Raw genomic sequence first — 25,788 nt, 5'->3', positions numbered from 1 at the left:
AAAAAGTGTCAAGAACAATGCGGGGAGCTTCACGCACGTGATGCCGCTTATCGTCCCCGTTGGATTGATTGTTTGGACTTGCAACTTCATCTAGAGCATTCGAATATCTTCTTTTTTCTCCATCTTACAACGGAATTAACCTCCAATCGTGTTACTTTCCGGGACGAGATGACTCCATGTGAGCTTCATCGCAAGTCATAAACGCCCCCTTTCCGACCTGGAGCCATGTATTGGCCGAATGGAGTCCCCAGGGTCTATGCCGTCAATGGCCCTGACATCGCCGATATTTCACACGACGAGGATCGCCAACAACTTCCTGCAACACCGGCTCCTCGCAGCTCAATAGCCGACAGCAATGACGAGACAGAAGGCCCCAAACCCCCCATCAGTGAGGGCCAGGAGCCAATCCCCGAATCGGTAGCCGAAAAGGATACCCCAAAATGGGAGAATGAAGCTATCAATGGCTTATGTGTGTCTCGGTCAGGTCATATGTTTGCAACCATAACAGAGTCTTCGATCTCGCTGTGGCAAACTAAGGTTTGTCCATGTCTTAGTCTTGGTTCCGAATGTGGTTGCTGATACATACTACAGCCAACGGCAGTCGTTGCAGCTATAGCGCGGTCCTCGCATTCCCTAGAAACATACGGATCTAATGCCTCAGTTCTGATGCACCCAGACTCGACAATCCTAGTTGTCCAAACTCTCCATGGATACCTGCTCACATATGCAGTAGCCTCGGACCTAGCGACGCAAGTCTACAGGCAACGATTCGACCACTCGACACATCCGCGGCGCCAACAACTAACGCACTTTTCGGCTGTTGAGGAATCCAATGTGGTCGGGGATATCAGTATTCGGTTTCGAATGGCCATCAAGATCGAGTCTGGGATTGTCAAGGCATTGGCCCTGGATCAGGAGCTCATTGTTGCCACTGTCAAACCGCCAGCCATACAATGTATCCGGTGGACTCCGGAGGCAGGTGGAACACAGACTACTTCGGAGATGTTAAGCCGCATTCTGAGTATTCCGAAGAGTGTGTCTATTGCGGATATGGTTTATGACCGTGCCATGAACGTCTTAATTTGGCTCACGAGCACTGGCCAAGCATATGCCGTGCAACGAGTGGCTGAGGGTCAACAGGATTCCGAAGGACATAAAAAATTGTTTCATGGACACTGCTTCCATGACCCCAAAGATGATGGGGCAAAGGCGGTCAAAGTGGCAGTCAATGCGCGTTTCTCCCTTCTGACGGTCAGCTGTGCGAATGGCGAGATTTTGGTATACACAGCCAAAGACTACACGGGAAATGTACCGCTTTCCCAGAAGCTACAGCTTCCAGCAACGCCCAATACCACTGGTGCATTGACTTTCATGAGCTATTCGCCGGACGGATATTGTCTTTTTGCTGGCTACGAAAATGGTTGGACAACATGGAGTGTGTTTGGAAAACCTGGCGGTAACAGCTTCACTGTTGATTCTTCTCAAGCCAAGTCCAACGAAGAAGGCTGGCTAATAGGCGTTTCCACTGGCTGCTGGATAGGTGGTGGATCCGATATCATTCTGTCAGGACAAAATGATCGGCGTCTCTGGATTCTGGAGACAGCTCGTAGTGCCTTGACGGGCTGCTTTTCTGCTGCCAACCTTGCTCGGGGCTTACTGCAGACCGGAACAGAATTGATACTTTACCGCGGTCATGATTTGCCGGAACTTATGACTATTTCGGGCAAAGACTCGCTATGGCATCATGCTCAGTATCCCCCGGCATATCTGCACTCACAGTGGCCCATTCGGTCAACTGTCGTATCTCAAGATGGACGATACGTGGCTATTGCCGGACGAAGGGGATTGGCACACTATAGTGTGAATAGCGGTCGGTGGAAGGTATTTGAAGATTCCAAGGTGGAGAACTCATTTGCCGTTCGAGGAGGAATGTGCTGGTATGGGCATATTTTGATTGCAGCTGTTGAAGGTGATGGGTCATCGTACGAGGTATGTTGCATCTACATGGCGTGTTAGTGCCAAGCTGACTGAACCTATCAGATACGTCTTTACTCGCGAGAGGCCGCGCTAAACAACAACTCGATCATGTTCATCGAGTATCTTCCAGCCCCTGTTGTGTTCATTGGTCCCTCTGGAGAAGACTCGCTCTTGGTGTACACATACGATAATATCCTGTACCATTATATCATCAACTCCTCACGTCCCCAAATAACCCTTGTTCCTGTGGGACAGATCGCGTTCAATGGGATTGTCAGAGCTCCTAGCCGAGTACGGGCAATTAGTTGGGTCTTGCCCGAAGACCAAATGCGTTAAGTCCCCAATACCTGAAGGCCATTGATTTAATTACTAACATGCTTTTGCAGACAATGGGGATCCTTCTCAAGATGTCAAGGTTGCATCTGTGATTCTCTTGGTCGACGGCAATCTTGTTCTGTTGCAACCAACAGTGACTGAGTCTGGAGATCTCAAATACGATATGCGTGTCATTTCTCATGATGTCGAATATTACATTTTGATGCGAGATCAACTCTCCTTTAACTTTGCACCTCCCATAGACGAGTCTCTCCCAGCCAGTCCCTCTGCCGAAATGGCTCTTGGTTCATCCCATAGCAGTCTATCTCTAAGTGACTCTCTCTGGATGTTCCGCGGTCAGGACCTGCTCGCATGGAATGACGTACACGACGTGCTTCAACAAGAGACGGTGCCGGCACCGCTCAATATACCCCTCGACTTCTACCCCCTCTCCGTCCTGTTGAACAAGGGCATTGTACTAGGAGTTGAATCCGAATTGATGCAGCGGCGAGACGTCACATTTACTACCCTCAAATTCGCCATTCGGGTATGTTGATTTCTTCCTGTGGGGAATACATGTTCCTAACAATCCTTCTTAGACACACCTCTTCCTACCATACTTTCTTCAATACGGTCTGGTCAATTATGGAACACCAGCAGCACTCTCTCTATGCCGACACTTCTCGCATCTATCTTACTTTGCACACGGTCTAGAAATTCTCCTCCATCATGTTCTCGACGAGGAGGTAGACAACGAGAGCCGCGCCAACAAATCTGACGAACCAACTCTCCGAGAAGGCCCCCTCCTCCCCATTGTTATCGCCTTCCTCCAGGCCTCTCTTCCCACCCGGGAGTATCTCGACATCGTGGTGCAGTGCACCCGCAAAACCGAGCTCAGATCCTGGCGCACTCTCTTCAACTACCTGCCTCCACCAAAAGACCTTTTCGAGCAGGCCCTCAAGCTCGATTCCCTCAAGACTGCCGTCGGGTACCTTCTTGTTCTTCAAGCATTTGAAGACGAGGAACAGAGCCATGATGGCCGGATCGAGGAATACGTTGTCCGACTCATCGGTCTCGCCTCGCAAAAGGGTGACTGGGAACTTTGTGCTGAACTTGCCCGGTTCCTGATTGCCCTTGATGCATCGGGTGAAATGCTACAGCGTGCTATTGGTCGTGTGGGACTACGGTCCTGGCCCGCGCGGAATGGCACTCATCCCGGGTTGGGATCGAGGTCTGCTTCCGCGGCTGGTGTCAAGGGGCTTGGTCTGAGTCTCCCAATAAGGACCCCGTCGTGGTCCTCTCTTTCGCCAACGTCGTCACTCTCGCCGAATCAGGGAGATGTCTCGGATGAATATTCCCATTCTTTCGATAGTCGGGATGATCTTTGAGCTTTCAACTCACAATCTCCCTCTTGCTTTTATGTCGGTCCACCTGTGGACTGCTGCCGTTTCGAACATTTGAATCTTCTTCAAGGTTATTGTTCTATTCCCACCTTGTTTGTACATACTTGGTCCTTTGAATTTTAGGTACCTATCCAAAATCTAATCTGGAAATATCTTATTTGGTCATGCACGTGCATATCAGTGCTCCGGCTCGTCAACCTTCCACATGCAAGGTTAGAACCTTCAAATGTTTTGGGACATCACATAGACATTCCAAGGCCAAGAATATAAACACTCGTTGACAGGGCTGTCTATGGATGGATGTACGAGCAAAAATCCATAAGAAACTTCATAATTTATTTTGTTACCGACCCTAGAGATCATCATAAAAACTTGTAAACAAGTAAATCATAGGTATATGCAACCACCCCAAATCAAAACCAAAAATCCAGTCATAAACCATCATCAATAGCATCCATCCGCACTCATTCATTCCACCATGCACTTTGAATTCCACCGGCTCTCCTGCAGGTGAGCTCAGCCATATACAACCATTTGAATAAGCCCCTCTAATCCAAATGCATCTTCCAAAGCCCATCACCCAAGTAATGACCTTCATCCATAACGACACCCTTACCCTTACTCTTCATCTCCTCGGTGCCCATCTTCAGCGCTCCAACAAGACAAATCTCCTCCTTGCCCTCAGCCTTCACACCGACAATGCGACCCGCCTCCAGTGCGTCTGCGGCATCCGGCAACCGGCCACCAGGCGATGTCAGGCCCGGCGCCATGAGCGCAGCACCAGACAGGACGAAGCGGATGGCGCCGCGGTCGATCTGGATGGTTGGGAGCGCGGAGGGGAACTGGTGGACGAGCTTGAGGTGGGGGATTGGGGGGCCGTCGAAGGGTTGGAAGAAGAGGGGGGTTGAGTCTATTGTGTAGAGGGTGACACGGTCGGGACTATGGGGGGATATTGTTAGTTCGAGTTCATGGGGAATGGCGAAGAGCTTTGCAATTGGATTGAATTGAGGTTGTTGGTTCGTGTGACGTACAGCTTCACGGCCTCTAGGGATGCCTTCTTGGGGAGGATCTCTTCAATGTAGGGCTCGAAGCCGGGGTAGGTCTCCAGCAGCTTTTGGCGCAGGCCACGCTGCACTGAGGACTTGACCTTGGAGCGGTTGCTCGATGGGATACTGTAAGAGTGGTTGTTAGCTGGGATGTGTTCTGGAAACCGGACTTTGGATCAAGCTCGGTCCGATATATGGCACTGAGGTCTGTGTGGTATATAATGAGAAACTGGCTTATCCCAAGCTTGTCTCTTTCTGCAGCATTTGTTTCATTACTGCTTGCTGAGATAGCTGGTGGAGCTTTTGATTTTGCGTGCTGAGATTTGGCCCATTGTTCTAGGTTCTGGGGGCCGGGGTTCTCCTTGGGCTTCTTGACGTGCAGCCCTAAGAACAGCGAGGGCACTGAATGTATGTACTCACTCTTTTTTGAACATGTTGACGCTTTTCTTGGAGAGGGTTGCTGTGTATCGGATTCCTATCAATGGGAAGTGGGATCCGCGGGGATATCACGTGATGATACATAGCATGGAGGGGCGATCGGCCTAAGGCTAGAAAAGAAATAGCATTGACCTACTCTGTGGGAAGGCAGAATTACGTCGAGTTTTGACTTGTTCAGATATTCAAGATAAAATAAACAGATAATAAGATGGAAGAATGTTCTAGGTCATGTTCAAGTTTTGTCATTTGTGGGTAATCTACTTGAAATATATCTAGCTCTTGGCAGCACCGGCCTTGATGAGAAGGATATCACCATCCTCAACAACGTAGTCCTTACCCTTGGTCATGATCTTACCGGCAGCCTTGACGGCACCTTCGTCACCAAGCTCCTTCAGCATAGCGTAGTTGTACACGATAGCCTGGATGAAGGTCTTCTCGAAGTCACCGTGGATAACACCAGCGGCGGCAGGAGCCTTGGTGCCCTTACGGATAGTCCATTGACGGACCTCATCAGTACCAGTAGTGAAGAAGCTGCCTAGGTTAAGAGCCTGGCGCATGGTGGTGATGACCTTAGGGAGACCGGAAGTAGTGCCGAGCTTCTTGCACTCCTCCTCGGCAGCCGCATCGTCACCCATCTGGGCAAGACGCTCCTCGAAGCAAGCGGAGATGGGCAGGATGGGAGCACCCTCGGAGTTGGTCTTGATCCACTCGAACAGAGGGGGGAGGTACTTGTTCTTCTTGCGGATGTAGTCCTTCTCGCTCAGGTTGACGAGGTAGACAACGGGCTTAGCGGTCAGGAGGAACAGAGGGTTAATAGCCTCAACCTATAATCAATTGAGTCAGTATATTTGATTTCAAATGATTGAGAGTAATTTGTGAATAAGACAAAAGGACTCCAAAACGTTTCAGATAAGGGTTTTTTTCTCAACAGCCCGCAACGGATTATAAGTGTTGGGGCGGAATTCGAAGAGCTGGGTTATATTCGAGCTATGCTCTTATTCATCCTGTTATGGAATCCAATTGGGAAAGGGAGAGGGTTGGCAGAAGAATAAAGAAAAAATGTAAAAACGTACCTCCTTAGGGCTCCAGTCACCCTGGCGGATGTCCTTGCCATCCTTAAGCCACTGCAGAACGCGGCCAACAGTAGCCTCCTCTTCCTTGAGCTTCTTCATCTCCAACGACTGGCCACCACGGCGAGTCTGCTTGCCAAGGGCATCGAGAGCCTTCTCGACGAACTCGATATCCTTAATGCGCAGCTCCTCGCTGATAATGGTCAAATCGCGGACGGGGTTGACATCGCCCTCGACGTGAATAATCTCAGCATCGTCGAAGCAACGCACAACCTGGAAGATGGCATCGACGGCACGAATGTGAGACAAGAAAGAGTTACCGAGACCAGCACCAGTGGAGGCACCGCGGGTAAGACCGGCAATATCGTACACGGTCAAGTTGGCGGGCACAACGGACTTGGGCTTGTACTGCTGGCACAACCAGTCGAAGCGCTCATCGGGAACGATGACACGGGCCTCCTCGGGGTCGATGGTAGCATAAGGGAAGTTGGCAGGGTTACCAAGGGAGGACTTGGTGATGGACTGGAAGAGCGTGGACTTGCCGACGTTCGCAAGACCGACCTATATCATAATGAGTAAGTATCTGTGAACCAAAGGTCCATTGAATCATGTATTCAATAGGATCATTTTGAGTTGTTGAAGTGGAAGAGAAGAAAAAAATAAATGCAGAAGAAGGAAGGAAGGGGGAAAAGGGGAGGCTTAAATAGTTTTTGTGTGGAATTAAAAAGTGGACTGTGCTGTGTGAAAAAAAACGCGGAAAAAACCAGCAGAAGTGGGGTCATTGCTCACATACGATACCGCTCTTCAAGTTGTTTCCAGGTCGGCCCAGGAGGACCTTCTCTTGAACTTGGGCCTTCTTGGGAGGCATTTTATTGGATTTCTTCTTGGAGTAAAAGCGACAAGAGACCTTGGGAGGTTGAAGGTGGGGGGATGGACGAAGGCGGAAGCGGCAGGAATAGTAGCGCGCGGTGAAAGCAGGACCAGCTGCGGATCGGTCGACGATGCCAAAGAAAAGAACGGAGGAATTGAGAAGAGACGTTATGGCGGCACCCACCAAACAGCGGGTAAGGAATCAATTGGAATTGATTAGAAGCCGAGAAAGGACAGAGTAAAGGAGGGTAAGTGAGCTGTAGTTCCGAATCTCGATAGCTTTGCAACTGGAATAGCAAGGGGAGAAACATGTCATCAAAGTTTTCTGCCTGCATTACTTACCGCCCACGTGAAGCCCTGCGCCCTTGACGTCACTACTTGAACATTTGAACCCTTGAGGTACATGCTAGTGCAAAATCCTTTACAAGAGCTACATTTCAAGAAGGAAAGAACAGGTTAACCCAATGGGAGAATACAAAATGCTTTTTGTGAGCTTCATGCATAGACCATAATATAAATACAACCCCCCAATTGCATCATCTGAGTCACGCCGGGATATCGGAGTATCGGAATATAAAAAGCTTAAGATAATAAGAAAAGCAGCAACAGAAAACCCCTCCGTGCACCGTCCCAAGGAACATTTATTTAACGCCATAAACAAAGTGACAAACAAGGCCACCAGCCAGGTTCATCATAGATCCATCGCATCACCATCTGTGGTAGTGTCCACCAGATCCAGTAGCTTAGCGTATGGAACAGTGACGCGCTGAAGTTCCCGGTATTTGCCTAGAGAAGAACAGTTAGCATAGGATCGAATGAAGTTAGAATCAAATTGGAGGATTGCAAAATACATACCAAGAGCAAGAATCACCTCCTTCAGCAAAGTCTCCCGTGGCCAACCACAAAGATCATCCGAACCCTCGCACCAATTGCGGCCCTCGCGCTCATTGGCCTGTAGTCTTGACACGGCATCGGAGCCTTCGTCTTCATCGAATAAGCCCCCAATCAATCCCTTGAGAAGCTCCTCGACCTTCAATTTCATGCCCTCGGCTCCGATACGCTTGGCATACATGTTCAAGTAAAGGCGGAATTCCTCCTTCGCACCCAGAGAGAGAGCAGCAGCCATGCGGTTCTCAAGATGAGCGATGGAGACGCTGGACTCAAGGGTCTCGTAGCCTTCACGCGAAAGAAGAACCTTAATGAGTCGTTGCAGGAAGTATGCACGACCCCGGAGTAGAGTCTCATTGGTCGTGTTGCGCTCTAAGAATGGAATTATACCAGCCGACACTGCAGCCTTGGCATCCTTCGTATCTTGATGTGCGTCTCTTGCTTGCAGGTTGCCCACGGGTGCTTCTGTCGAGTTCCAGTACTGGCTGCCAACAGCCCACCAGGCTTCTGAGACACGCTGCCATGTGTACATGGACGGTGAGTAAGAATATCCTTCACCATTGGTCAAGGACACGACAATCCGGCCTTCTGAATTGACCCGTGCATCTGTGACAGCGGGAGCAACAGTGGGTGTGGCACCCATGACATAGATAGCAGCATCAAGAACGGGTTGTAGAGAGACAGGTGGGTGTGGAGAAGAGAGGTGTTTCACATTCCAGACATAACACATACCCACGGATGATATGCACAAAATCCATGGGCCGTTACACTCCAGAATGACGGGTTGCGCTTCCAAGACCAAAGCGCTTACCAGGCGGCGACCAGCCGGAGTCCAGATGTAAACTGAGCCATCCTCACAGGCAGCCGCCCACATGCTTTGATTTCCGGTGACTAGTAGCACAGACTTGGGGAGGAAATCCTGCCAAAGTGGTTGTTCACCGCGGAAAAGGGTAAGGCGCACAGGTTCCCTATCTACAGCCCGACCTGTCAAACTGGCTGGCGAGGGGTTTCGAGCCTCAAAGACAACGTCTACGTTGGACTTGGTGCTCGAATCGCCTCCAGTAGCTGGAGGCTCAGTAGGTTTGCCGGTTGCATCTAGTGCACGAAGGATGTGACTGCGAATCTTGGGAACCGCAAGGCGCAGTTGGCTGACGGACATGCAAGGATTTGTGACTGCAGGTCGAAGAAATTCTGGAGTAGGCTGTTGGCCTGCTACTGCCGGCTGTGTTTGAGCTGGGAGAAGTCCATCAGGTGTGTTCGCCATGATTGGCGTGGCACCATTTTGACTTGACAGGGCCACACGTTTTTCGGTTTGCCCCTCCTCGTCGCCCTCTAATTGACCCAGTTTCCGCTTGTTGCCAAGAAGCAAGGCAGTTAAGCCACCCTTGGGCAGCCCATCGAACGGTTTTGAAAGATCCACAATTGATGCCGGGGCATCTGACTTGGCTTGGCTACTTACCGAAGCCATCAAACGAGCCTGTGGTAGAGAAGATTCACCAGCACCGGCTCCAGAAACAAGTAGAGGGGCGATTCGCTTCTTTCCTTCTTTCGTATAGGTCGGACGTGACTTGAGTCTTTCCAGCTTAGCAAGGTACGGATCGGGTTTGTCCGCTTCATTAGCCGCGGGAGTTGACGGTGTTCCGTTTGTTTGCGCTTTCGCAGGTTCTGGGTTTGGTGACGAAGCTCGTGCCGGTGTCGAACCATTCGCAGGTTGCGTTGTAGATCCTCCATTGACAGCAGGCTCTGCGCCATCACCCATGAGTGCACCCATACGACCTTCAACGCCCTTGATTTCGCCTGCTTTGCTCTTCTCTTCAAGTAGCAAGGCATCCGTGGTCTCTGTAATACCGGCACCCTTACGGTTTGTTCCGAACTTGGTCAGAGACTTCTCGTTCTCTTCCATTTCAACTGCATATCCTAGCTCGCCTTCCTCGAACCGGACTGCTACAATGGTGCCATCAAGAGCTGTAGCGTAAAGACACTTGCCGTCAGGACTCCAGGCTAGGTCTGAAATAGACTTGGCGGCCATTTCTTGAGCTACCACGATAGGGCGAGCATTGCTAGTAATCCAGACACTGAGGGACTTGTCTGCACCGGCGCAAGCAATAACGGTTATATGATGCTGCGCCGCGTGGTTATCACCCGTTTGCTTTTGGATAGGCTCCCGGGAATACAGACGCGGGGAAAATGAGCACACCTCGACCGGTGCTTCGTGACCGATGAGGTTGATATCTCCATCCCACGAGCCACGGTTGACAATAGCCACTGAACTAACTGGCCCATTGACTGCGTTCGCAGCAGCAATATGCATACCATCAGGAGACCAAGAGCAACGTCGGAAATATGCGGTCAAAGGAGAATTGGCGAAGGGGGCGGAGATAGTTTGTTCCAAGACAAAATTGTTCATTTGATCATGAGATGTCGAGTTGGGGGCGGGCGACGTAAAGCGGAAAACGCGAACAGTACGGTCATCACTGGCGGTAGCAAAGTACTTGTTTGCGGGGTCAAATGTGATGCCTTTGACATGACTCTGGTGCACAGAAAGAGTCTTCAGTTTCTCAAATGTATGCCCAGACCACACTACCACCTTAGAATCAAGTCCAACAGAGACCAGGATCGACGAGTCATACGACCACCCCAGATCCTGCACATCGTTGTCGTGTCCGATCAATCGCCGAATCGTACGCCAGTTCTCCACAGGTGGTGCTTCGTCGGAGCCTGCGCGGGGTTGAAATGGTGTTAGCTGGTATTCAATTCCCACCGTATTATCCACCCGTAGAAAGACCTACCGAATGTTGAGCCGTGTGTTAGAGGATTGGTATCCAGCGTGTAAACGCAAACAATCTTATCATCCGCCCCTGACGCAAGGTATCGACCATTTGGAGAGAATCGAACGGTATGAATCGTGCCGGAGTGGTTGCTCATTGAGGCAAGCTGTTTTGGTTTATTCGCAAATTCCGGATTACCGGTGTTATAAATGGCCTCTGTGGACCAGATCCGCACGTATCCATCTGCAGCACAAAAACTTGGGTATTAGCGATCGATCCTTCGGCCATCCCAGCTGCGCAGGCACTGCTATGTGCTTCCAGCAAAGGTCCCACTATGTTTTCATTGTATCAAATCTCACCTCCTGCCGCAGTGACCAATCTCTTCCCATCCGGCGAGACATCACAACTGTAAACCTCGAAATCTTTCCTTTCACCTATGCGAATAAAGAAGCAATTAGCACTGGAATCCAGATTGGGTATCTAATCAGTTCCGCTGGTAGTCCACAATGTATATCAAGTTCTCAATTCCCAGGCAGCAAATCCCCGGTAATAACTCCATCGCAGATGCTCGTACCTCCATGTGTAAGCCAGACTGGCTTGATGATGTGCATTGCGCAACCGGGGCGGAGTGCGCCACTCCTCGATACGAAGCAAATATAAAAATTTTCGAAATTTCTGAGCTCGGATCCGGTGTATTTCGTGTCGGTGTGAAGCCTTTAGAGCGAGGGTCGACAAGAGAAACGGCGAGCTTGAGGTCGTTAACGGATGGATGGAGGCTCAGGTGTTTATCGTAGGTGACATCGCAGACACAACCCCTTGCAGGTTCCCCGTATAGCTTCGCGGAGACTTTGACAGCGATTCCACTAAGAAATCGAAGGTAGATGATGGAGGGAAAGGGAAGGTGGGCGTTGCGGGATACAAAGGGAGGTTGCTGATCAGGGCGCGAAACCGAAAAGTCGCGATCTCCAGATTCGGTGGCCCGAGCTCCCCTTTTCGCGTTAAGCATCTATATCAATCAAGTTCTAGCCCTAGAACGGACTCTATCAAATTCAATACAAAATTCGAAGTTCGCTTCAAAGTATACTGGCTCGGATAGTCACTACTACATACTATCTTACATATTTATCTTTGATTCTTTTTCTCCTGCTCATTTTCTTTTTCTTGGTCTCAATACCCCGCGGTACCTGACAGTGCAAAGATACGGGGTCCGTTCAATGCTCACATGGGAGAATAGCTGATGCCCTTTTTGACTCCTAAAGAAATGATGTAGATCCAAGCTAGGACAGAGCAAACATAAGAGATAAGAAAAGAAAAAAAGGGGAGAGGAGGGAAATAGTAATAAGAGCGGAGGGGAACGGTAGTACACAGATGTAGACCGGCGAGATTTGGTTCCCAACTCGGTCGAATGAAGATGGAAAAGGTCTCCAAGGAAACTTATTTAATACACTGCAAGCGCGGCTCATCAATACTATCAACGCTTAGCCTTCTGGCTTGTCTCGGCAAATGACTCCAAGACACTCCGTGTGACGTCGCTGGCCGGGTCCGCCTCGCTCAAACCCTCAACCTCAAAATCATTCTCTGCGATATCAGAATGCTCGTTCTTCGGGGCAGTGTTGACCTCCGATTGCTGAGCATCAATGGTCTTGGAAGTAACGCTCCTGGCCTGGCTCTGACTGACCTTGCCGTAAACAGCCATGGCATTGGCAATCATACCGCCCAGATCACCCACATTACCGGGAACAACAACGGAGGTGCCCTCCTTGGCCAAGTTGGAGAATGCCTCAACATACTTCTCGGCAACCCTCAAGCTAACAGCACCTTGGGCATGCTCCTTGCCGTCCTGCATGGCCTTCGCAACAGCTTCGATTCCGCGAGCAGTGGCATCAGCCTTCAACTGAATAGCCTCGGCTTCACCAGCTGCCATATTGACCTGCTCGGCACGCATAGCCTCAGACGCCAGGATAACAGACTGCTTGCGTCCTTCGGCAATATTGATCGCACTCTGTCGCTGACCCTCGGATTCTAAGATCTCCGCCCGCTTAGATCGTTCGGCGGTAACCTGGCGGTGCATAGCTGCCACGACGCCATCTGGGGCGTGGATATCCCTGATCTCGTATCGCAGGCACACGACACCCCAGTCCTGAGCGGCTTCGTTGATTGCTTGTGTAATGTTGGTGTTGAGCGTGGCGCGCTCCTTCAGGACATGGTCCAGGGTCAACTGACCGATCTCGGATCGCATAGTCGTCTGCGCAAGCTGGGAGATGGCGTACTCCGCATCTTCAACACCGTAGCTAAGATCCCACTATGTTAGGGGGTGCTCATTCTTACTTCAATCATGCGACATCTTGGAAGCCTTTGGACCTACCTGGCCTTGTATGCATCAAACACTCGAGTGTACAACACGCCATCCAGTTCCAATGTAACATTATCCGCCGTAATAGCATTCTGGCTGGGTATTTCCAGAGCAGACTCTTTCAAGCTCTTGACGTAGGAAATGCGATCCAAGAACGGAAACAGAATGGCTAGTCCAGGCTCAAGAATCCGGTGGAACTTTCCCATCCGCTCCACAATCCATGCTGTCTGCTGCGGGACGAATCGTACGACCGTGTTTGCGGGGAGAGTGGTTCGGCTAGTGAAGTAGGTAGCGGGGCTACCCGATGAATTGTGCGACCCAGCAGGGCTACCTCCAAATTGGCCAAAGAGAGACTCTGGGGCAAGGGAACGGTTCGAATTGGAGAGTGCGCGGCATTGTGTCGTGGATAGGCCTGCTCGGGTGACTGGTCGGGGAAGACGGTGATGCTGCGGAAGCAGGCTACCACGGGACCGTAATAGTTTTGATGTCTGGCGGGAGGCACCCTCCATTTTGAGAGACTGGGTGAATGCTATGTATATGGGTTGTGGAGGGAAAGTGGAGGAGTAAGCTGGTCGAGAGCTCGGGACAAAGGTTGACAAGGCGCTGTTCTGCCTCAGGCAACACGTTCTCCGCATTGACCTGATTCTGATAGGTAGACGCTAGAGCTACTATACATAATTGAAAGTCGGAGAGATCGATCCCAAGAAAACTAAGACTTTTAAAACATTTAGAGATCTAAAATAGCCCCACTGCAGAAACGTTCTCAACATTTGAAGACCGAATCAACTATTTCCAGTGAGATTCGAATATCCCGCACCTGGGCAGACGCCAACAATCGTCCTTTTTGCACCTCCTGAATCGGCAAAATAACTCAATGCAAACCAAACTTGAGCCTTGGAATGAACGACTCCACTCAATGCTGTCTCAACTGAAGGTATCTCTCTCGTCGCCTCGTTTTTCAATGGCAGATGCCTCACGGAACAATTGCAAATATCTTTTCACCCCCCCGGGAGCCTATGCGTTGGATACAGACGTCAGATTTATGTCTCCACTTGAAGGAACCGCTCATGCTGCATGCATATGCGTGAGTGATACCGCTGGATGTGGAACTTGATCACGGGAAGTTGAGGGCTAGGGACAAAATATTTGAACTTACTGCAGCAGCTGAGGTTTTCAAACTCAAGAAACTGGTTGGGAGTTAGCGGTCAGCCTGGCTCGAGGACATTATAAAGGGCTATAACGGTGAAACATACCCGAAACGAAGAGGATATTTGATTTTTTCAGCCGCGATTTGCACATCCAGTGCCCTGCGCTTGTGCCACGGCTCGGAACGCTCTCCGTTCGTATTTGTCCTAGCCTGTTTCTTTCGTAGCTGCTCTATGAAGAGGTTGTCCTCGGTACTGAAATCTGACTCTCTTTCTTTCGGTCCCGCGCCATACACATCACGCGCCGTAAATCCAGTAATACTCTTGAGATTTTCGCGGGCACCATTATCAAGTAAAATTTGCCAGATTTCATGGTGCTCCCACATACCAGCCACCATCAGCGGGGTTCCAGAGTGCCTGTCCCTGGAATTAACATCGGCACCGCGGTCGATAAGAAGTTGCACCATTTCTTTGTGACCGATCATGCAAGCCAGGTATAAGGGGGTCGACTCCTTTTGGCCCTTGCTGTCAACCGCCTCGCCGGCATCAAGAAGGAGTCGCACAGCTGGCACGAGGGACTCCCACAAGGCTGGAGGATATCCTTTCTTTGCGTTTTCGGGGAGAGCGGAGATCATCTCAGTTTTATCGAGCTCTTCATCGGACTCTGCACCGGAATTTTCACCAGACTGTTCTTCGGTGGGTTCTTCGGAGTCATATTTGGATTTGCCATAGTAATTGCGAAAGTTGCGGTCCATCAAATGTTCATCACGCTCATGATATTTGTCGTCATAAAAGCCGATAGTGAAAGTCGCAGCAGTCCAATGTATTGCTCTGCGGCCTTGGCTGTCTTGAAGGTCCAACTTTGCGCCAGCATCAAGGAGGAGCTGCATAATTTCCACTCGTCCATACGTGGCAGCATGCATGAGCGGTGTACGCCAGTTCATGTCGCGCGTGTCGACATTAGCACCATGATCAATCATCAGCTGGACAATCTCCTTGAACCCGTAGCGAGCAGCGACACAAATAGGAGGCAACCCTTCCCTGTCTGCAAACTCCATACCAGCTCCTGCTTTAATCAGGAATAGGACGGTGAACACAAATCCTTTTTTGCAGGCATGTAGAAGCGGAGTTTGCCCTGCAACGTCTGTCGTATCGATAGCAGCTCCAGCTAGGAGTAGAAGTCTCGCCACCCCTGCGTGCCCGTTCTCAGCAGCGAATGCAAGTGGCGTTTTACCACAGTCGGCCTTCTCGTCGTAACGCGCGCCGACTTCTAGCAGTATTCGCACCACCTCTATATGCCCTTCTGCGGCCGCCATAGTCAAAGGGGTCGCCCCGGACTTGACTTTCAGATCCTTGCGAGCCCTAGCTGCGAGTAACAGCCGGGTGGCCATTACGTGTCCGGAATAAGCAGCAAAGTGCAGAGGTGTCCAAGAATCCGGTCCATCGGCGTTAACGTCTTCTTTCCTCTCGACTAGAATGCGCAACACAACAGCGTAGCTGTTTTGGGCACCCCAGTGCATGGGGGTCCAGGGTCCATTGGGCCGAGCGCCGCTTGTGCGGAGATGAGCCAAAACATCGTTGTGGTCGCTCTTAGGGTTTTTGTTACTCGCATTCTCATCCAAATCTGGGTCAGGTTTACTAAAGCTTCCGTATTTCTTGTGCCAGCGTCGAGGAGTATCGTTGTCGTACTCAATCGGCCAACTGGACCTCGTATTCAAGAGCCACCGAGCGGTGGTTTCCAGATCGTGCTCCACCGCAAACTTTAACGGCATCCAATTTTTGCCTGATACATACAGAAGGTCGTGGCCATTTTTTCCAATCAAGAGGTTTGACAAGCCTTGTTCTCGATTGATGGCGTGGCAGTGCAGGGGTGACCAGAATTTTGCCTTCTCGGTGATCCTGGGACTCCCTCTATCCGGAAGGAGCTCTGCCGCCTGGGCATGCTCGTTGATTTGTGCAAAAGTGAATGGCGTCCAGTTGAAATTATCTTTCACTCTCATGTTAGCACCCGCAGCCTGTAGCATCTGGATCAGTGCTAAGTTTCCGTGGATGGCCGCGAGATGGAGGGGGGTCCATCCGGCTTTGATATCCGTGGCATCGACATTCGCACCATGACGGACTAGTCTTTCCACGATATCTTGATTGCCATTGTCAATGGCACAGTGCAGGGGTGTCCAGCCAATAAGTTTATCCCGAGCTTCAAGTTCTATATCCCCCCCAGTCAATGTTTCCACAACACTGGTGTGTCCGTTAATGGCCGCATAATGCAGAGGTGTCAGACCGTTACTGCCTTCCATGTTTACCAGATGTTTATTCCCAAGTACTTCGACAACAGGTGCAAATCCCATCTGTGCTGCAATATGCAACGCTGTATTGCCCTCTTTATTCTTGGTGGCTCGCTCTATCCGGTCTTTCAACAGCCTGACCACCGCCACCGAACCTCCCCATGCAGCGTAATGTAAGGCTGTCTGTCCTTGATCGCACTGAGCGTTGTGGTCAACTCCAAGTAAGAGTAGGTTATCGACAACTTTGATGTCTCCTCGCTCTGCGGCAAGATGTAGTGGTCGTCGACCAAGTTTATCTGGTAACTCAAGAATATCCCTTTCCATGTAGTTAAGGAATGTCTGATAATCGGCCGTCCAGATTGCTTGTCGGAAAATTTCGGATTTATCAGCTACGCTGAGCGAAGCATTAGAGTCATGAGCCACCGGGTCGATATCATGGCTCCCATATTCGTCTTTCTGCGACTCCGTTTCATCCTGAAAACTCGAGATTGTGACAATATCTTCCACCTCGTGGTACTCTTCACTCCATTCTGAATGGAAATGCACGGCCCCAATGTATCGATAGTGCCCGGCCTCTTGTGTTTTTCGAACAAGCAAGGCTCTTCTGATGGGGTTGGGCCCCAACTCGGCCAAGAAAAGGCAATTCTGGCTGTCTAAGAGGGCATGTTGGAGCTGTCGCCGTATCAGCGCGTGCGTAATATCCCACCATATGTGCTTTTCAACTGCAGGCTGAACGGCTATTACCCGCCAGGATCCTCGGACATGACCTTCCTCGGAAATATCCAACGACGGTTCCGAGGTATCTAACGGGAGATCAAACAACTTGGCCGGGCACCAGGTAAACGCAGTTGACATGGTGGTTGCATTATGAAAGAGATGCCCCGGAGTGATCCGTCCGAACTTTCGCACAATGCTTTTAAAGATATCTTGCTGGTGCTCTTGTACTGGAACACCCACTAATAAGGCTGAGATGACCGCCACGTCTTTAGGCCAAGATGTATAGCGAGAGCGCAGCACGGTTAATAGGTCGTTTAATTTGGTGATATTCTGTCGAAGATTCCGAATCACCAACGAGGCTTCTCTGAGCGAGCAATCCGGCTCATCTGGTTTGGCGAGAATCTCTTCATCCAGATCCTTGATAACTGGGCCCCATCGTCCTTTAAAGATGATTTTGACTTTACGTGACTTCATCAATTCCAACGCAGTCCAGCCACGACTGAACCAAGGCGACATGATGATTCCAAAGCACGCAGTGCGCGGGTCCCACAGCCAGTTCCGTAGGAAACAGTCGTGGATGAGAGTGATCCGAGCCTGTCCGTAGTTATCATGCATCTTCTTGATTGCTTGGGCCCTGGCTGCCTTTTCTCGCGGAATCGAGATGGTATCCCACCAGATACCCTTGCAGTCGAACTTTATTGCGAGACCTTCGAAAAACTTATACAGACATTCATTGACCAACCCGTCCTTCCAAGCCCCTGCTCCCGTGCCATCCGACCAGACGTGCGAAATCGCCATGTACGGCAGATGAGGCGGGAGAATCGCCTCTCCATTTAACGCCCAGGCTGTCGGCTTCTCCTCGATGGCCGCTTTATTCAACGCATAGCGTGGGAAAGAGACCGCCATAGATGTGGTGCACCGTGATCGAGCCTTGTCGGAACATTCGTGGCGTTGCTTAATACCCGTAAAGTCTCGTTGGGCCTGTTCGCAAAAGTCTGGCGTGCATTCCGTATGCTGAGCTGTGCCGAGTCCATTTTCTGCGGCAAGAAGCAAATTCAGATCCGGTATCATTCGTGGGAGCTTCTCTCCAGCAACTGCCCAGATTCGATTGGGGCATATCCTCAGTTGTCGCGCTCGTTCGAAAACATCCAGGACCTCGTCGTCTCCTGGGCCCAATGATTGGTCCATTTGACGTTGGATTTGGAAGTTTGAGTACACTGCTTGGTTTTTTTCGGGTTCTAGCAGCACTTGAGAGCAACGGAGAGGAAAATGCAGCGGAAGCGAACACTTGCACTTATGCGGGGTGAAGAGCCGACAAAGCAGCCGTCATATTCAACGAGAAGGCGGCACAGTCCTTTTTGGGTGCTCAGCCCCCACTCATTGTCAAGTGCTCCTGAGTAGACGTCTCCGCCCCCAATCTGCAGGGGAGTAGCAAAATGTGGAACAGGCCAAGCATTATTGTTGGCAAGGCCCCCAAACTGAGGCTTGGAATTAACCGGGGGCCAGCATCAGCACTAGTACCCGAGGATGTACCCCTGAAGAGGCTCTACAGGCCCACGCTACAAGCTTCTCCTATAATCCTCTCCGTCGTGATAAGTCTATTCTCTCAAAAAAGCCAGCAATTGAGCAAGAATCTAATTCCCCTTCTCCCTCTCCAACTTCTTTTTTCTCATTTGCGTTATCCATTGCTCGGTGTACTGACCGGCGTTCCAGGTGAGTTTTTGTTCCTGCTTCTCCTCCTGCTTTTCTTCGAGCTTCGATCTTACATATCCTTCGATGACTTCCCACTCTCCAGGCTCCAACAGATGAAGTCTCATCCTCCAATTATCACAAATGTTGTCGGTCTGATGTGTGGTCGACCCATAAAATCTTTGATCGATTTTTTCCCAATATATCTTGTCGAAGGCGAAATTGTTTCTTGCAGCGTACATGATCCAAAAACTCCCGCTTTCCCAGCTGAGCCGCATCCGACTAGAAAGCCGCTGGCTTTCTACTAGCTGTTTGTTCCGGATCGCTTCGTCTTCGCTTTTCTGCATTGCCCTCAAGAAGATCTGTAGCGCTTTCTCATACTTCTTGCACCAGTCATCAAGCCCTTCGGGCCAATCTTCCGGCTTCTGGAGAACAAGCCAACAAGGCGGCGCATTAGAGAACTCAACTGGGGCGGAATAACTAAACTCCCAATCTACCATTCCAACGATGTTTTCGGCTTCTTCAACTAAAACATTTTCTGGTCGAAGATCATCGCACCAAACTGGAAATGGACCATTATCATTGCAAATCCATTTTCTTCTCTGCTCTTCGTCTTCAGCAAGTTTTCGAAAGAGGAACCTGGCCACGAATTTGCGACGGTATTCGTCCGCTAACATGTTTAGGTCGGCATCCAAGTCAATAGAATCCAAGTCAATAGTTGCCTCATTTCTTTGGCTTTTCAGGTGTAATATGTGGAGTTCCGCCAAATCTTTAATGTAAGACGATGTTGTATCATATGTTATGGTCGGTAAACTCGATTGTGGTAATGTCCCTAATTGCACAATTTCGTTCATAGAATAGGACAGCGGCCGATGTAATACTACCCAGGTAGAGTCTTCATTCTTATGGACGGATCCTATCCGGCTCAAACAAAGTGTAGACAGAGAAAGGAGTATATAGGCTACTTTCCCAAACAGAGCTTCTAGCCTGGACGAGTTGAGGATGAGGTCCGGATTAAGTACTGGACGTTCTCCTTTTTGGCGGCCCGGCATTTCAAGAAGATCCTCCAAACTTCCCACGTGACGGATATAGTCCATGATGATGAATGGACCCAATCCCGGTGGACTTCTTTTTGTTTCTTCGCAGCGAAAGACAGAGGGCACGGGTATTGGGATCTTATCTGAAGACTTTTCCATGAGGAATCGCATGATAGAGACCTCATTTCGGACTTTTTCTTCAGGGAACATGATTGAGCCGGGCAGAGGGAGCCGTATAATAGCGCCGAATTGATTGGTGAACACCATCTTGAAGCAGACATTGAAACCGCCTGTTCGGAGGTGTTCGAAGGAGGCACATTTCAAGTGGCTAAACTTGTCCGAAAGAATCGTTTTCATGTCATTATAGATATCTTCATCGGTCCACAGAAGTCGTGGCCAGTCATCCCCAATTTGAGTAGTAATTGCCCAGGCATATTCATCGTAGGACTTCATTTTGGGGAAGACAATTGGAGAATTGCAGAGTTCCTTGGTGATTTTCCGATGTAATGAGTGGGTTGGCTGTGATTGAAAAGACAAAAAGGGGCATAGGCTATATAATGAAGAGGGAAACAGTCTGCGAACCTGCTCGCCGTTCGTCAGTGGGAGTAGTGGAAGACAAGGAAGGAAGACCTAGGGGTGGCTTGTGGAAGGAAAGATGGTCTGATTGTTTCTCTCTGTGCTAACGCACTTATATTTAACTATACATCACATTCAAATGTTCGATGTTCGCTTAGTCGGGTGTATACACCGCTCTTCGGTGACCGCTCTTCCCTACTGTAAGATCATGATCCATGGATACTACTAGTTCAGATATCTACTAGTCCAATAACTTTGAACCTTGGAAAGAGATAAAAAATAAAGAACTGAGAATAAAATTGAAAGATAAAACAACAAAGGATATATCCTCTCAAACCAAATTTATGAACATGGTGCCCTCATGCAAGTAGCAACACCTGTATCCCTTAAAAAAAAAACGCCGCCATTTTCGACAATGCTAACTTGGCAGTACTTTGCCTGCAACTCAGAATGGTACAGCTCAATATGAGCCCGATGGAGAAAGAGACGCCATGAATAGTAGATGGATGCGAGGTTGAAACGTTACCCACGTCGTAGTGGGCAGGAAGGTAAATGACATCAAAGAATACTTTTTTTTTCATTGCTGGCTTCAACCGTTGCTTTGTTCTCAACCACTGCACCAATTGTGCTGGTGATCTCAGAACTCGTCGAAATGTGGGCGTCAAAGCCAGGATAACAAACATGGGATGACATAAAAAAAAGAAGTTGAATAACTTCACAAAAATAAAAAGGCATAAAAAGAATATCTATGATCGGGAGAAAAGGGGGGCAAACGAACATTTTTGGACCTGAAAAAAGAAAAAAAAAAAAGAAAAGGTAACAGGCATCGAGGGGGTAATATTGCCCATAAAATCATGCATGTCCGGACTCCAGAACGTTTTTGGGGGAGGAAGCCAACAGAGGGGGAAAACACGCAAAAATATTTGAAAGTGGAAAACGGATATGAAAGGTAAAACCCGATGAAGAACTCCGAGGCTTCACAATAATAGACGATGATAACAAGGCTGTGATGTTGTGATGAACACAGGTCATTCAACACTAAAATAGAAAGAACAGTTGGATGATGTATGCGAAAAACAAACCCCCTTTTGATATGAAAATGCTGACCATGGTTTGGCAGGAATCAAGATGAAGAGAAAAGCAAAGAAGGAAACAGCCTCCCGGAAAATGGATCCACATGCGGCATACAAGGCGATTCAATCAATTAAAGGGTGCTTTCCACGGTCTTAACCACTGCCTGCCAAATTCTCGGGTAAACGTTGTATGAATCCTGCGTGATTTTTGGTGTGGAGTATCATCATGATGGACGGCATCTCGAGCGAAACCAAAGATGACATCACGAGGTTTGAAAGATTCATCGTGGCACAGGCCAATCAGATCTGAAAGGACAATATGATGCAGAGGAAAGTCCGGAGTAAGAGAAAGGCGAAAGAACTCAAGAAGGCAATTGAAACCATATCTGTTTTGTCGAGTTAGGAGATCATCAAGGGCATGACGCCTAAATTCATTGTACATTTTTTCATCAAACACCTTCTCCAAACGATCAAGCATGTACTGATAACCGGCAGGGGAGGCAAGATTTCGATTGAAGGGCCGGTGTTCCGAGCTTTCAAAATCCTGGTTTTGGAACTCGTTGTATGACCTGGCAAGTCTATGGCGGCTTCTTTCCGAATAGTTGTGTCTTCTCTTCCACTCAAATGACTTGGAGTTTTGAACCTCTGGCGACTGGTCAATTTCGGTACCTAAAATATTGTGGGAATGATATGATTCATACGAGCCACCCTGGTCACTAAATGAAGGCAAGGCTCATGTCAGTAACGGAAAAGTCGAATGTATCTGGCGTTAGAGGGCATGCATACCCAGCTCGCTGTGTGGCCAGTTCCGAGGGGTAATAAGGTTCGGTCTTTGGATCTAATCCGCGCGCTGATTTAGGTTGGTCAATAAATGTTTTGTCCAGTTGGGTTGCCATATGAGAAAAGGGATCCATTTCGAGGCCATCAAGGGGGGGGAAACAAAAGAAATCCTGGGGAGGTCCTACAGTAGCAACTTCATTCTGTCCCGAAGGCTGGAACTCTGGGGCCGTAGAGGAAAGAGCTGTGCCGGGGTTGTAGGAAGCTGTGCCGTTGGGAACGAATTGTTGTGATCCCGGGTTAATAAAACCATTGGATGGGCTATCGAAGTGGCTATTGAAAGGAGTGTTCTCGTCGTTCTTTGCGGGGAGTGCTGGGGGAGCATCGGACAGCACCCACTGGGCCCATTTCTCGCGAGGGCGCAAGCGGTCGACACCATCTTCACCAATCTGGTGCTGGACGGTACGGAGTTGACGGGAAACTTGACGAAGGAGATCAAAGTCTTCAGTCAAGGACTGCACACGCTTGAAATTGGCAATAACATTGAGAGGAACAAAGCCTTCAGAATCCATCTGTTTACGAAGGAACATGTCCTTGCACATGTTATCAACAGAGAAGTAGTACTCCAACTGAAGAGAGAGCATGGTCACAAGCGAGGGGGTTTCCGGGTATGGCTGGTAAGGCATGGCGTTCATGGGGCCAGGGTTGACCTGCTGATATGGGTACATGTTGTTAACGTCAGACTGGTACGGGTAGACACCATATGGGTTCGCATTGGCAGTCATAGAAGGCGACCTCAAAGGCATTCGGTTGCCCTGCTGTGCGCCGTTGGCAAGACCATGCTGGGACCGTTGACGGTCATTGTAACCGAAACTCTTGGGAACAAAGTTGTTTCCGGGGTTAAAATGGCCATTGTGACCATTGAACCCAGAGTAAGCACCACCACGTCCACGGTTAGAGCCACGACCTCCTCGATCAGCACGAGAGTCACGGTGGAAATCCTGGAAAGCACCTGCACCAACCTCGCGATTCACATCAGCTGACTTGGAGCCAGAGTCAAATCGACGTTCGTTAGCACGAGCGGCAGCTTGGGAGTCAACAGCGAGTTGACCACCCTTGGCATTACGAGCCTCGTTGTTGTTATTGTTGCGGTTGAATTGCTTGCCGTCACGCTGGGGACGGGCAACATCACCACCCCCGTTGACTTGCTTTCCATTTGGGACAGCAGCATCTTCAGCAGCACGCTGGTGGCGGTGATTGTTGTTGTTGTTGCGCTCAGCGGCTTGAGTCTTGTGACCCTCGGGGGTGGTCACATCGGAATTGGCAGAGCGTCTGTTCTGTGCAGGAACAGAAGCAGCACGGCCAGTGCCAGCTTCATTGCGGCCACGCTCTGCAGATACCTGCTTGCCGCCAGAATTGGGGGCAGACTGGCCCTGGGTGGCCTTCTCACCAGTGGCAGCACCGTTTGCGTGAGATGCACCACGACCGCCATCCCGTCCACCACGAGTAGCTTTGCGACCTCCACGGCCAGCGGAAGGTAGAGGGGTGTTGAAAACAGCAGTTGGGACGTAGTTGACAGGCATCCACTTCTCCTTGCCATGAGAACGCTGGACCGGGCTCTTCTCGGACTTCTCGGACTTCTCGGACTTCTTCTTATCTTCACCAGTAGCAACCTGCGGTGTAGGCCATGATGTGGCATCTTCGACTGAGGGCAAGGCACCATCCCGGCCCTTTGCAGCATCAGACTTCTTGCCTCCCTTGGTGCCTTCTTGCGGGGATTCGGATCCCTTCTTCTTAGAGTTTGTCTTGGGCGAGTCCTGTTGGCTCTCTTCAGTAGCCTTTGCGAGGCTAGCCTTGCCGGCAGTAGGAGGTGGAGAGGTCTTGACCTTGGCATCTTGTGCTTCCTTGCGTTGCAGCCAGATGTTCACTGAAGGGAGAGGGGCTGCCTTCAACTCCTTTGGTGAGGTGCTTTTCTCGGCCTTGTCAGTCTTGTCAGACTTCTCAGTCTTTCCAGACTTATCCTTGGATTCTTCAGCGTCATTCTCAGCCTTCTCAGTCTTAGCATCAGACTGAGCCTGCTTCTCAGATGAAACCTCTTGAGTTCCATTGGAAGTATTTGAGGATTCAACTTCCTTGGACTGAGTTGCGGCGGACCGGACGCTTGGGGATGACGTCCTGGAGTGGACAGCCTTGGATCTAGAGGCATGCTTGTTGGTCACGGTGGTGAATTCAGCATCCTCGTCAACATTCGAAGTCGTCACTTCAGCCTCCTGTGGTGTTTCGGTTTCCGAGGTTGTGGTTACGGGCTCTGTGGGGACCTCGTTGGTTTCTTCGTGCTTGGACTCGATCTTCTCGGGCTCTGTAGATACCGGCGTGGCGGGTGCTGGTGAGTCAGACACTCCCTTTGCGGCTTGCGCGTAACTGAAAGTAGGCATTTTGTTGGATGTGAAGCTTTGAGTAGCTTGATCAGACATAAACTCGCGGAGTTTAGAAATGTGAAAATGAGTCCGTTCTGTAAACAGGGGATTCTGCTGTAGAACAGGGATTTCCTGCGGGGAACCTAGAGAACCAAATCAACGCCCACGCGTGAGATGACTCCGGCACCGTTTAAGACAGGAAAAGGAACAAAGATGGATTCCACCTTTTTGTGACCCCACTTAAGGACGGTATGTGGGTTTTTGTAGGAATCGGTCGTACTCTTGAGGTGTAGCTGGAAAGATGATCTTCGGGCAGAGCTAGAAGACAATTGTTGAAAGGAATGCGATTTGTTTGTCTGTAGGTATGGACCGTCTAGACCGCAGATCGCATCGGTGGGATTTTCGGCTCGTAGGGAAGGAAAGTCACAGTGACTTTTTTTTTTTCGGATGCGTTGCAAGAGTCCGATTCGGTTTGGTCTCAGAGAGTTCGCAATAGCTGGATTCAATGCGAGCCTCAGGTTTTGTGAGATCAGGCAAATGCACAGGGACGCAGGGACGCGAAAGGACGATTCAGCTCGACTTCCGGATCAGAATTGGGAGCCTGGTGGGATTCGTCAGGACGGGAACGAACGGCGAGTGATGCGCGAGTGACGGATTTTGGAATTCACTAGGCACGCACAGTGAGAATCGGGAAGAAATGTGGTGATTGAGCAGAAATCGCGAGAGGGAGGATATTCCGGGGAAGACGCCGGAACAAGTGCGAGATTTCGGGTTTTGTTACAAGAACACAAACACGAAAGAAGAGCGAAATCCCGAGAGCTATTCAAGGAACAACTCTGGGAAAATAAAAACAAGGGAGGAATGGTAGGTGAGGAACAAACACGCGAGAGGGGGAAGAAGAGGGGAGGGGTGGAGGTGAGAGGGGAGATGGTGAAGGGTAAGAG

At 49.9% G+C, this 25,788-nt stretch overlaps 8 protein-coding genes across 8 annotated transcripts; 1 reads left to right on the top strand and 7 right to left on the bottom strand.

The window, feature by feature from the left end:
- Positions 1-225: 225 nt before the first annotated feature.
- N7466_002658 (RIC1 family protein) lies at positions 226-3,680 on the top strand (the record flags this gene model as incomplete). Its single annotated transcript, XM_057162056.1, has 5 exons — positions 226-537; positions 592-1,989; positions 2,041-2,308; positions 2,364-2,839; positions 2,892-3,680. 5 exons carry the CDS (start codon positions 226-228, stop codon positions 3,678-3,680), a joined length of 3,243 nt encoding a protein of 1,080 aa, XP_057025341.1.
- Positions 3,681-4,243: 563 nt separating this feature from the next.
- Positions 4,244-5,175, bottom strand: N7466_002657 (translation machinery-associated protein 20; the record flags this gene model as incomplete). The annotated part of the gene is made up of 3 exons (XM_057162055.1): positions 4,244-4,634; positions 4,727-4,867; positions 5,162-5,175. The coding sequence occupies 3 exons, from the start codon at positions 5,173-5,175 to the stop codon at positions 4,244-4,246; spliced, it is 546 nt and encodes a 181-aa protein (XP_057025340.1).
- Positions 5,176-5,451: 276 nt separating this feature from the next.
- N7466_002656 (YchF/Obg family ATPase) lies at positions 5,452-7,117 on the bottom strand (the record flags this gene model as incomplete). Its single annotated transcript, XM_057162054.1, has 3 exons — positions 5,452-6,003; positions 6,253-6,810; positions 7,043-7,117. The coding sequence occupies 3 exons, from the start codon at positions 7,115-7,117 to the stop codon at positions 5,452-5,454; spliced, it is 1,185 nt and encodes a 394-aa protein (XP_057025339.1).
- A 693-nt stretch (positions 7,118-7,810) lies between these two features.
- hir1 (putative histone transcription regulator Hir1) lies at positions 7,811-11,386 on the bottom strand (the record flags this gene model as incomplete). The annotated part of the gene is made up of 5 exons (XM_057162053.1): positions 7,811-7,905; positions 7,975-10,725; positions 10,797-11,018; positions 11,135-11,209; positions 11,350-11,386. The coding sequence occupies 5 exons, from the start codon at positions 11,384-11,386 to the stop codon at positions 7,811-7,813; spliced, it is 3,180 nt and encodes a 1,059-aa protein (XP_057025338.1).
- Positions 11,387-12,246: 860 nt separating this feature from the next.
- N7466_002654 (SPFH domain-containing protein) lies at positions 12,247-13,637 on the bottom strand (the record flags this gene model as incomplete). Its single annotated transcript, XM_057162052.1, has 2 exons — positions 12,247-13,066; positions 13,141-13,637. The coding sequence occupies 2 exons, from the start codon at positions 13,635-13,637 to the stop codon at positions 12,247-12,249; spliced, it is 1,317 nt and encodes a 438-aa protein (XP_057025337.1).
- A 725-nt stretch (positions 13,638-14,362) lies between these two features.
- On the bottom strand, positions 14,363-18,463 carry N7466_002653 (ankyrin repeat domain-containing protein; the record flags this gene model as incomplete). Its single annotated transcript, XM_057162051.1, has 1 exon — positions 14,363-18,463. The coding sequence occupies one exon, from the start codon at positions 18,461-18,463 to the stop codon at positions 14,363-14,365; it is 4,101 nt and encodes a 1,366-aa protein (XP_057025336.1).
- A 446-nt stretch (positions 18,464-18,909) lies between these two features.
- Positions 18,910-20,454, bottom strand: N7466_002652 (uncharacterized protein; the record flags this gene model as incomplete). Its single annotated transcript, XM_057162050.1, has 1 exon — positions 18,910-20,454. The coding sequence occupies one exon, from the start codon at positions 20,452-20,454 to the stop codon at positions 18,910-18,912; it is 1,545 nt and encodes a 514-aa protein (XP_057025335.1).
- A 1,323-nt stretch (positions 20,455-21,777) lies between these two features.
- On the bottom strand, positions 21,778-24,862 carry N7466_002651 (La domain family; the record flags this gene model as incomplete). The annotated part of the gene is made up of 2 exons (XM_057162049.1): positions 21,778-22,366; positions 22,437-24,862. The coding sequence occupies 2 exons, from the start codon at positions 24,860-24,862 to the stop codon at positions 21,778-21,780; spliced, it is 3,015 nt and encodes a 1,004-aa protein (XP_057025334.1).
- Between the last annotated feature and the right edge of the window lie 926 nt (positions 24,863-25,788).

This window comes from Penicillium verhagenii (assembly GCF_028828195.1).
Source record: "Penicillium verhagenii strain IBT 33310 chromosome Unknown utg000003l_segment0_segment0, whole genome shotgun sequence".
Classification (NCBI taxonomy): domain Eukaryota; kingdom Fungi; phylum Ascomycota; class Eurotiomycetes; order Eurotiales; family Aspergillaceae; genus Penicillium; species Penicillium verhagenii.
Note: the sequence above shows the minus strand (reverse complement) of the source record. Positions and strands in the feature narration are given on the sequence as shown.